The 12,209-nt window shown below is 41.0% G+C and overlaps 1 protein-coding gene across 2 annotated transcripts in view; it reads left to right on the forward strand.

Annotated features, from left to right (window-relative positions):
- Positions 1–4,542: 4,542 nt before the first annotated feature.
- Positions 4,543–12,209, forward strand: part of nsg2 (neuronal vesicle trafficking associated 2) — a 57,726-nt gene continuing 50,059 nt past the window's right edge. The window contains exons 1-2 of one of the 2 annotated variants that reach the window (XM_026181696.2): positions 4,543–4,817; positions 5,222–5,391. In XM_026181696.2, the coding sequence (XP_026037481.1) occupies positions 5,263–5,391 (129 nt within the window). In that variant the 5' untranslated portion in view covers positions 4,543–4,817; positions 5,222–5,262. The remainder of the gene's footprint in view (positions 4,818–5,221; positions 5,392–12,209) is intronic. The other variant, XM_026181697.2, reaches the window with a different exon arrangement.

The following is a 12,209-nucleotide window of genomic DNA, read 5'->3' on the forward strand; positions in this document are numbered from 1 at the left end:
TTGCGAGAATGTCTCATGACAGTGACGTAAGCGAGTGCGACCTTAGTGACAACAGCTGTGTGCAGATCAACAATGGATAATATATCGAGTGCGGGAGAGAGTATGAGCGTGCAGCGTTTAAAGCGTGGAAGTACTGACCTTACTTTAAGTTTGATTCCATAAAAAGTGACAAAAACATTAGCGTCCGCTGCTCACGTGGGAAGAAAACTTCTTTTTACAGCGAAAAAAAACCCCCCTAAACTTCCGAGCAAGCACCGAGTAGCTACGACGTAATGGGAAATTCACAGAGAAACTGCCGTATCCTTCCACTGACCGCTGCGGCACACCTGCACCAGGGTAAACCTCCGCCTACCCCACTCCTGCTTTACAGGTGAAAATAGAGCAACAGGACCGCTGAGTCTTTGACTTTATTTATTTTCTGCTGTGTTTTACTTGCATCGATTTGAAAGAGTGAGTGTAAACACAAAAAAAAAAAATTATTATTTTATGTGCTGGAATGTGCAGAAAATAGGTTTAAATATTAAACAAATTTCTTCCAGTCAGAGAATGTTGCATATAATTAAATTTTTGCTTGATGCATAAAGTTAAAAGATTAAAACTGATAAAACAAGTTAAAAAAAGAGACTTTTCCATTTGATTACATTTTGTATGATGGATTATGCAGAAAAAGTAGAATTGGGCTGAAAGATCTTTCGCTTTATCACCTATTCAGGTTGTAAATCGTGTTTTTAAAAAGTAACTAAGTAACTAAGTAATTACCTTTTAGTTCATGTTTGAGTATAAAAGGAGCTGTCTACACTTTTTCTTTGTGAGTTCATTACTACCTATCTAATAACCCAGACACGACCTGTTCTTTTGTTTTCTGAACATGTGTGACAGCTCGGTAACACCACCAGCTGGCTGCATCTTATTTGTAACAGAAGTCCTCTTTCCATGTAAAGTGTGATTTTTAGTCAAAGAAATGTAAATTTTGTAGAGATGTTTGATACAGTTAGGCCATAAATATTTGCACAGAGACAACTTTTTCTATTTTTGGTTCTGTACATTACCACAATTAATTTTAAATGAAACGACTCAGATGCAGTTGAAATGCAGACTTTCAGCTTTAATTCAGTGAGTTGAACAAAAAGATTGCATAAAAATGTGAGGAACGAAGACATTTTTAACACAATCCCTTCATTTCAGGGGCTCGGCGTAATTGGACAAATTAAATAACTAAAAATAAAATGTTCATCTCTAATACTTTGTTGAAAGCCCTTTGCTGGCAATGACAGCCTGAAGTCTTGAACATGGACATCACCAGATGCTGGGTTTCCTCCTTTTTAATGCTCTGCTAGGCCTTTACTGCAGCGGCTTTCAGTTGCTGTTTGTTTGTGGGCGTTGCTGTCCAAAGTTTAGTCTTCAATAAATGAAATGCATACCCAACTGGGTTACGGTTAGGTGACTGACTTGGCCAGTCAAGAATATTCAATTTCGTTGCATTAATAAACTCCTGGGTTGCTTTGCTGTATGTGTTGGGTCATTGTCCATCTGTATTATGAAACGCTGCCCAATCAATTTGACTGCATTAGCTGGATCTGAAAAGAGTGTATGTCTCCGTCTCATTTGGCTTTTGTCCTGTGTCACATCATCAACAAACAGTAGTGTCCCAGTGCCGCTGGCAGCCATGCACACCCAAGCCATCGCACTGCCCCTGTCCTGCTTCACAGATGATGTGGTATTATTTGGATCATGAGCTGTTCCACAGCTTCTCCATACTCTTCTCCTTTTTCTTGCCATCATTCTGGTAGAGGTTGATTTTGGTTTCATCTGTCGAAATATTTTTTTTCCAGAACTGTGCTGGGGTTTGGCTTTTTTTTTAGACGTTTTTATTTACTTATTTATTTTTTGAGCAAAGTCCAATCTAGCCTTTTTATTCTTGAGGCTTATGAGCGGTTTGCACTTTGCAGTGAACTCTCTGTATTTACTTTCATGCAGTCTTCTTGGATATTGATACGCATACCTCCTGGAGAGTGTTGTTCACTTGGTTGATGTTGTGAGGTGGTTTCTCTTCACTGTGGAAATGATACTGCGATCATCCACAATTGTTGTCTTCCATGGACGTCCATCTTTTTTTGCGTTGCTGAGTTCACCAGTGCTTTCTTTCCTTGGATGTACCAAACAGTAGATTTTGCCACTCCTGTTATTGTAGCAGATGTTTTTTTTTTCTGTTTTCATAGCTTAAGGATAGCTTTGTTCACCTTCATGGAAAACTCCTTTAACCACATGTTGTCTTTTCACAGCAAAATCTTCTAAATGCAAGCACCACACCTCAAATCAACCCCAGGCCTTTTGTCTGCATTACTGATAATGACTTTGAGTTAATTGTCCAATTACTTTTGGTCCCCTTTCTCCAATTTGAATGTGGATACCCTCAAATGAAAGCTGAGAGACTACACATTCTGTCCATTATATAATTATAAATGGAAAGTGTTTGGATAAGCAGGTAAAAAAACAAAACTTGTGTCAATGTCCAAATATATATGGACCTAGCTGTAGTTGTTAGTGTGATACAGCCTACCTTTTCAGGTGAGGGGAGGGAAGAACATGTTGTTATCAGGAAGACAAGTTTAGAATAACATAAAACATATCTCGTCCACACCCAGTAATATGAATATAACAAGATGACTGCAGTATTAAACTATCCTGGTGCTCGGCTTATAGGCTGAAAATCAATACGTCATCATCTGATTCCCATGGACAAACAAACGGAGCTTGTTAGATTGTGTCAGGAAATTGTATGAAGAAATAATTTGTATTACCTCATACCACAGGGCAGCTGGAGGATGATATTTCTCCACTGCAAACAGAGCTCCATCTTTGAGGTTCTCACAAAAGGAGATGATGCAATGGCTGAAAAAAAAATGTCTGCAAAATCACTTTAGGTGTATTGTGTCTCGCTTACAGTCAATTATCCCATTTTAGTCGGTTCCCTGAGAACCATAAAGGAGCTAATTCCTAAACCTGAGAGGACGCAGTAGGAACATTACAGTAAGTATACAGAAACAGGCATCAGATTATATCTCTGTTCAGCTGCTGAATAATCAGGTAATCACCCGTCACAAAAGGATGAAGGGTGGTCATGCTCAGCTAAACTTCTAAATACTTTCAATACGTTTGACGGCAGGGAAATAAATGGAAGCTCATCTTTAATCATCTGATGTGCTATAAAAAATATTATATTTGATCCATGGAGGAGTTAGGTGTTTATGTCAGCTGACTTGATAACCTCAGGAAGATCTGCAAGCACAGCAATGAAGCAGAAAAGTGCATAAAAGATTACGTTTCCCCTGTTGTGCCTCTATGGAAATGCGCTTCCTGGCCAGGAGGGTAGAGAAGGTGGTTAAACCACGGAGAAGGTGAAAAAGCATGAAAAAGTCACCACCTCTGTGAAATATGGCTGCCTACATACCGACTCTTGGGCTCCAAATGTCCCGTTAATGCTGCATACAGGTTACACGTCCCCACAAACTTGTGAAATATGATTATGATTATTATTAATAATATTAATGATTAAATAATAATGAATACCATTATCATTAGTTGTATTATTTGCAGCATTTGTACCTTTCAAATTGTCTCCAGCAGCATTAGTAGTCATATTATTATTTTCACTCATTAGTAGAAGCAGTGATTATTTGAATAATGCTAGTTTTAGTAGTAATCGTATTAGTAAGCAATAGTAGTAATAAGTCAGATTAAGTAATAGTAATACCTTTTGCAGTATTTGTACCCTGCCAATTGTCTCTAGCAGTAATGCTAGTAGTATTGGTATTTTCATTGGTAGGATTAGTAGAAGCAGTGATAATTTACAGTAATGCTAGTTTTAGTAGTAACAGGATAGAATGGCGCTTTATTGTTATTGTATATGTACAATGAAATTAGTAGTATTACTTGCAGTATTTGTAGGTTGCCAGTTGTCTCCAGCAGTATTAGTATTATTCATATGATAAGCAACTGTATTTGATGTAGTGTTAGTTTTAGTAGTTTTAGCAGTAGTAGTGTTTCTACCTTGTGCAGCCTCCATTACGGACACGCCCTCTTTTGAAATATCAGCTGCACTGTTACACTGGCTGCGTGTCACTTGTTAAACCACCAGGTGGCGCTGTAGGACCAAAGAAACCAGTTTGAGTCCCGCATGTTTCATGCTGCCTTCACGTGATGCGTGTAATGTTGCTTCTTTATGGAAAATGTCAGTTTTAAAACTGGGGAAATGAGAATATTAAGCAACTTCTAAGTGATCGGGATGTCATATTCAGGGTGGAGAGCAAAATCAATCCGCTCCAAGCAGTCCACTTTTATTCTTCGGGTTAGATCTGTGTATTCACAACGCTAGATCCGGACCCGCTTTAATTCATTTAACAAACAAAAGTGACCAAAATGCTCTAAAATATGTTGGTGAAAAATCGGACTTTACCAGGTAACTTGAAAGGCAACGACAGTCCAGTTTCCACTTTGGCAAAACAAACGAGACTCTTAGAGGAGGAAAAAAACCCCAAACATCCCCCTAGTGGCAACTCCAGCGGCTTGGCGTTAGCAGCTCGGAGAGGAAGAGGCTGTTTGGATTAAGGGGGTTGGGCTGCCTGCTGGTAGGAAACCTGCCGCCAGACATCCAGTTTGTCTCCGGCGGTGCAGCGCAGCTTTCCCGCAGCATCAGCAGCAGCGACGCCGCAGAGCATCCTCCAGCCTCACCTGCTCCTCATCTGCGCTCCCTCCGCCTCTGTCCACACAAACAGTGCCGCAGCACGGAGGAACCGGGCGGACAAGGACGAGCAGCTGTAAGTATCAGCCTATTTTTTTTTTACGCGTTATTCGTTCATTTTCTGATGGTTTTGTTGTGATAGAAAGAAGGTGCTGAAGACAGAATGCATATTTCCTCCTCCCCCCCCCCCCCCCCCCCCACCTTGTTTTTCGGTAGTTTTCACTCAGATACATGTTTCAGTGTAAACGAAAAAAATTCCCCTCCCTCCGATTTCCTGTTTTTACTCTAATCATTCACCAATCAATCATTCAGGCATTATTTGAGCACCTTTTTGTGCGTAAGCTGCCTCACAGCTACACTCCGCTTAATTCAACATTTTTATTCACCGTTTCATTAAAAATCGTCCCCATCAATCAACCAGCGTTTGCCAGCTTTCATTGACCTGAGAGGCTGTAAAGGTGCAAAACTTCCTCTTTTCAGAAGTAGGCTTCGGGGAAATAAAGGAATACTAAAGGCTGAAGATGGTGAAACTGGGGAGTAATCTGCAGGACAAAGGCGCCAAACCTGTGAGCGTGGAGGACGGCTTTCAGAATGTGCCCCTCATCACTCCACTGGATGTTGGCAGCCTCCAGAGCCAAGCACCTGACAAGGTGAGAGACTGCCCACCAGCTTCTGTGCATCTTCTTCTCAAATCTGCCTTCGCTGCCATTGCCTCAGTGCTTTTGACCTGTGCCATCCTCCCACACACAGACAAACACAGCAAAGGGAAAAAAAAAGGTGATATGATGGCTCTGTTAAGCTGTGGGAGGCATTTTGCTGTTATTGTTTGAAACCACTTGCCCCCCCACCCTCTTGAGGGGAGGATCATTGCAGATCAATACAAAGTTGATGTGAGTGTTCACCTTTATCTGGTGAGGAAGTATTTCACTCCTGATGGAGGTGATCTCCTGTTATCCCAGGATTGCAGGACCTCATATTTGTAGTTCACAATGGGTCACTAAATGTCTCAAAATCACGTTGATTTATATTATGTCGATTTTTACTTTTATTTGCCATCCGTGTGTGTGTGTGTGTGTATTATGTTTTCTTTCTCCATTTATTCACACATTCATTCATCTTATCTGTCTCCCAGCCATGTCCTTTGTCTTCCAGCTGAGATTAGGAGACAGATTTGGTGCCAGACAGACTGTCATTTGTCATCTTGACATCCCATAGTAACTGCGCCGCCGCTCGTTAATCCAGTTACCATGGTGGCAGTGCAGCGCCGATTGGTGTATGTGCCGGGTTGGAAGAGAGAGCAGCACTGATTGCGCATTATAAGAATTAATGGAATTAGGCAGCAAGGCGAGCTCATTGTCACTTTTTGCACACATGAAAGCTTTATTGTGGATTGTTTGTTTCGCTGTTTGGATGTAAGGATGAACATTTTTCAGCTATATTAATCCATATTTCTCCTCTCACCAAGTGACCAATGACTTGTAGAAGTAAAAACAAATCAAATTAGATACATTTTGAGAAATAAATCCATAACTTTGGACTGTAACGCCATATTTTTGTATTTTATTGGAGTTGGTAAACCAACAGAGAGCTATCAGCTTCATGTGTAGCTGTAAGAAGCTTTATGGCATGATTAATCCCCCCTATTTAGTTGCTGTTTAGCCATTTTTAGTGAAAAGCCTCTAACAACCAAATGTACTTTATTCACATCACTGAATGACAGACACGAAGCAACTAACTGGTGGTAGAGTGGAGCATTTAGGAGCTGGATATTTCCCTCTGGAGAACATCTGAGCTCAGAGAGAGTCAATATTGGAGCTACACAGCCAGCAATGGCCAGAAATACGATGACAAATGAGTGAAAATGTTGCTGCATAACAGCTGACGATGTTAATAAGTGTCTGGCTTCCATAGCTGGAATATTCCCATTAAGGGAGATGTCATTTCTCCGGACGTTTATACTGTATGTGGCAAATTTAAGAGGCTTATGCTGTGTGTTTAAATTTGAAGTTTAGCTGTGCTTGTGTTCTTCATATCATGGTCACCCCGTTTTTTGAAAAATGCGTTAACAAAGGGTTTAAATTTTTGAGCGTACACACACAAAACTCCACCGTATGAAACGAGCTCCCGTTTGGCCTGCTGCGAGGCGAAACAGATAGCACAGCCTGAACCCCACAGCGCGGATTCTGCTGAGGGAAGCACAGTCGCTTTCCATTTCATTTACCTGTTAACTCAGGAGACCTGCCATTCACTGTGCTAACACACACACATGCGCACACACTTGCAATTTCATTCACGGTTGTGCTTGCGGGAATTCTAGCAGCGCATACTTACAACAAAGGCGGCGCGTGCGTGCACGTGTGCGTGAGTGACAGGTCGTCTCTGTCACCAGTTTGTGAAACGGCGTTCTTAGTAGAGCTGTCAGTCATTTTACTCTGATTAAATCAGTCCCAGCAGATTCACCAACACTGCTACGTACTGTAGATGAAGCTGCCTTTGCACACACACACACACACACACACACACACACACACACACACACACACACACACACACACACACTCACTCATTGCTGTATTACTGTACTGTGTGACTACACAAATATGTCTTATATTGATTACCTGAAAAGGGAGACTGACAGAGAGAATAACCTGAGTTGAGTATAAGTCCCCATCCAGTGACTTATTGCTGTTGACATTTAAGAGGAAAAGAGGTCAAACAGGATGGCTTGCAGTTTTTTGTTTTTTTTAATGTAATTTTTTTTCTGTTTGGCTTTGTTTTTGAGTTTTTACATGCCTCAGGAGATGCATCCACAAAGATTGCATTTGCTTGCTGCTTTTGGATAAATCTGCTGACAGCTGATGCAGATTTTGCCGGCTTGCTCCCAGGACTGGGAAATTGTTAGTTCAGCCCCTCCGTGTGCTCATTTATTTTGTGCTCATTTGTGCATTCGGACACTAAGCAAACAAAACCGTGGCAAGTTTTTTTTTGTGTGTGTGTGTTGCTTTTAATCTATCACTATGCAAACGAAAGTGGATCCGTTTGTTAACAGTCAGGACAGTGTGGGAGTCGGAAAGGTCAATTTGCTGCTTAATCTTAGCATTTGTTTGGAGCTGTAAGTGTGAGAATTTTCCTCCTGGTAAGTGATGCATGAATGCAAGAGAGGCCAAGAAATAATGAAATATTTAATTAGACATCAGATTTTATGAAATCTCTAGAAAATTCATCTGTTTATATTTTAAGCTCTTATGCAACAACTTTATAATTCATTTGGAGTCCCTTTTCTTTGGAGTTCCTGATTTGAATAAAGCCACCAATCTTGCACATGAGACCCAAAGCAGTCAAACTGTGGGTCAGACTGATAACATTAAGCTGAATCTATGCTATTCAGCTCTGGAAAGCACAGAGGACCAGACAGCTTGTTTCTCGTTGTTATCACCAGTGTCGGGTGTAATAGATTACAAAGTAATCACATTGCTATTTTTTTCAGTACCACACGTTGATTAAATAACATTACGTTATTTCACCATTTGCACACAAATACATAAAATGTGCCCTTTTCTTCCTGCACACCTGCACTATAATAGGCTGTTTTCAGTTTAGCAGGGAGGAAGAAAATGGTGGAGCAGTGTTTGACTTTTGAGGAGTATAGGTCTGAGAATTACCTTCATTTTCATTGTATAAAAATACCAGAGCATGATGGTAAAATGTAAGCTGCACCCAGGAAAGAAACAGCGGCACTGTACTGCTAACACAGCGTTGGCTCTTTGCAAGCATTTGCACGGCATGCTAACACAAAGCTAGCAAAGAACCCAAAGTGACATTAAAGCTGAGGGTATGCAGAGTCTAGCCCAGCAGCCAGAGCTTGATCATAAACAACAACAGTGATGAGCAGTCTGACTTGTAGCCATGTAGCATCCATTTCTACCTTTTTTTGGACAGAGTCACTGTAGCAATCACTTAAAAGTCCCTTTAGGCTGATTTTCAATGTTGTGTCAATGACTTTGGTTTAAAAGTTAAACAATCAAAGACAGACCATGTGTATGTCCTCATTAGGATAGGGATTTGTACCAGCATGTCATGCTGTAATCGACAGTTTATATTGTTAACACACCAAGTGTGCTGCAAAAAAGCAACATAAAATTAAACATAAAACAAGAAAAGGAAGAAACCGAGATTCTGGGTTCATTTAATTCTCATGAGAAGGCAGCAGCATTGAGAATTTCATGGTTTTCTCCAAGAGTTGAAGCCGAAACACGGTTGCTTTCATGCATATTTCAGGATGTCAGTGGGGCAGTTTGAACTCTTGTTGGCAGAGCTGAGACCACATTTTAGGAGGGAGAAAATTTTTTTCAGAGAGCTGATTGACCCGGAGCAACGTCCAGCTATGAGTCTGTGGCAAAACTGTGTTATTTTACTATTTCCATGTCGCCAAGTCTGAGGCCATGGTCTTCAGCCGGAAAAGGCTAGAGTGCCGACTCTATGTCAGGTACGAGTTACTGCTCCAAGTGGACCCTAACGTAACTCAGAGTCTTGTTCACGAGCAAGGGGAGCAGGAGATCTCGATTTAACAGTCGTTCTACGTTCTTACCTTCACCTATGGTCACGAGCTTTGGGTAGTGACTGAAAGAACGAGGTCGTAGATACAAGTGGTAGAAATGAGCTTTCTCCAAAGGGTGGCTGGCCTCGCCCTTAGAGACAGGGTGTGGAGTTCGGCCATCCAACACTCAGATTAGAGGCGCTACTGCGCCACATCAAAAGGAGCCAGTTGAGGTGGTTTGAGCATCTGACAAGGTGTTCCGGGCATGTCCCAGTCAGAGGAGGTACTGAGGCAGACCCAGGACACGCTGGAGAGATTATATCTCTTGGCTGGCCTGGGAGTGCCTTGGTCTTGGAGTTGCTGGAGGATGTGGCTAGGGAGAGGGAGGTCTGGGCTTCTCTGCTTAGGCTGCTGCCCATGCGAATAAGCAAAAGAAAATAGATGGATGGATGAATATTCAATACTGGTGTCATGAGGTATGAATACACATGTTCCCAAATGCAGTGGTCTGATTGGTCAGATCTGTTTATTTTGATCTGAAAAATTGAGCTACAAATGCTGTAAATTTGTGCTGCAGATTTATGCAGTTGATGTGAATGACTTCATTAATAATAAAATATTCACAAAGATTTAAAAGCCTTAATCCACAGTAATGCAACAAGTAGTGTAAAGAATTACATTATTCAGGGAGTCATTAAGTAATGTAAAGTTTAAAAAATGACAGGAAGTGTAATACATTACCTTTTTTGAGTAAGGAACCTATACTGGTAATCATTTTGTTATTTGACGTTGATTGTGTCTGTAGGAAAACATTCCTTTGTCTAAATCAGAAACTGTAGACTCGTTGCGGCGACAGGCTTCATAATCTCACTGAATACTGGGTTGCTGTTTTTGCCACTTGCCCTATCCAGAAAGAGATCACTGGTAATCAGCTTTTATCATTCTCTCAAAATCTGATCTGAGACCAGTTTTGTTCTCTTTGTCCTTTAAAGCCAAAGCGAGGTTTTAGTAGGCCATGTGACCCGACTAGTACCCCACATCAGCGGTGCGGTTGTGAGCGGCTTTACAAATACGAGTCCAGCTGTTTTCTCCCTGATCCCTGTCTGATGAGTATGTGACCTTGCCGGCTACAGGGTTACTCGGGGATATTTGCAGATTTTTGCAGGGGTGGGGTAACTTTATGACAGTAAAGTTCATACACTTACAGGCACACCAACGCATGGAAGGAAAATGCTGCTGAGGCATTAGAAAAGCATTAGATTTGATTTCATTTGGGCAGAGATGCATCACGGCCTCTGCTGCGCCACCAATATCTTGATTGGATTTCTGGTAGTTTGAAAGAAAATCAACAACAACAACCAGAGGAGGGTGGCAAGAGGTGGACTGCCTCTGAGAGAGACACGCAGATCGTTTCTGTTTATCATTCCTCTAAGAACAAAGCTAAGCTACCAAGACTTGCTTCAAAGGCAGTAAGAGACTTACAATCACTCTCGTCCTGTTTAACACACATCCTCATTCTTTTATTGTTCTCACTTCCCTCAGTTACTTCAGAGACGCTTTCAAGTCTTGTTCTTTCTTTTTGCGATTCTTTGTTCTTATCCTCATAAATTAAAGAGGAATTCCTAGTATTGAGAACCCTCCATCAGGCAGTCAAATCAGTAATGGATCAGCGGATGATTTCTTATGCGTTGTGACGGCTTTGGGCCTCCTAACCAGATGAACCATCGCTCATGTTAATTTGCCAAATCGCCACAGATTCTAAATATATTTTTTATACGTTTATCTGGCTGGATGTGCACAGAGGCTGTAGGCCAGATCAGATGAAACGCAAAGCCTACACAGTCTGTTTTTTGTTTAACAGTTTGAATAGCGAGCTTTAGCGGGGGATCATTTAGATAACTTTTTTTGTTTATGATTAGATTTAGATTCCATATAGAGTATTTCCCAAATGAAGAAATTAATCGTTTTGTCAATCATCTGTCATAACATGTTGGGAAACATGCATAAAAAAGGATAACAGTGAGTTTACCATCACTATAGAGCGAACAGCTGGTATTGCTTTGACTGAACACTAGTTAGTTGATGAATACCTTAAGGAGACCTAAGGACCATTAAATTCATGCAAAATAATAGACAGTGTCAGTTTATCTTCAGTATTTAAATGAATGAAATACATGTATGCATGTTCAGCCTTCAACAGTTTTGTGTTTATTTTATACTGTAGCAGCCATTCAGGGCTCATGCTTTCTTTCCACTGTGTAATCCAACAGTACTGCAGTGCTGCTGGTTGGTTGGAGTGTTGCACCTTTGGATTTAAAGCCCTGCTGGTTTATATTCTGTCTGTGTAGCCACAGATTGATTTCTACCTCAGATGCTGGGGAATGCAAATAGCTGCTCTTACTTTCCTGATAAGAGGACCAGCAGTACTCACTCTGACAGGCTAACAGAGACTTTCAGGATTGAGCCCCAGTAATTGTTGGGTCATGGTAATGGTGCAAAGCTTTTCTTTCATAGGTCGCCATGATTAAGATTTTTATTTTCATATGAACTAAACAGCTGTGGTGATAAAAGGGTGGATACGGTCCGCAATAATGCTCAGGTAGGCTGTGGTGTTAAAACCATGCTCAGTTGGTAGTAAGTTTGCCAAGAACATATCCCCCCATGCCATTACACCACGAGCCTGAATTAGGGCTGTTCGATATAACAATATATATCGGATGACGATATAAAAACGTCTATCGTTTCATTTTACGCTATCGTTTGTTTCGTGGTGTCGCAAAATAAACTGTTTACGGCAATATTTTTTCATCCTTTTGATGGTCACTGTAGTGGCTATATTAATTTCTTCTTTCTCTCTTTCTCTTATATTTTATATAACCACACTACTGACGGGCAAGCGCCTGTTTTTATGCGTTGTGGTTAGCAACAACG

The sequence above is a fragment of the Astatotilapia calliptera genome, chromosome 10 (assembly GCF_964374335.1).
Source record: "Astatotilapia calliptera chromosome 10, fAstCal68.1, whole genome shotgun sequence".
In the NCBI taxonomy this organism is placed as follows: domain Eukaryota; kingdom Metazoa; phylum Chordata; class Actinopteri; order Cichliformes; family Cichlidae; genus Astatotilapia; species Astatotilapia calliptera.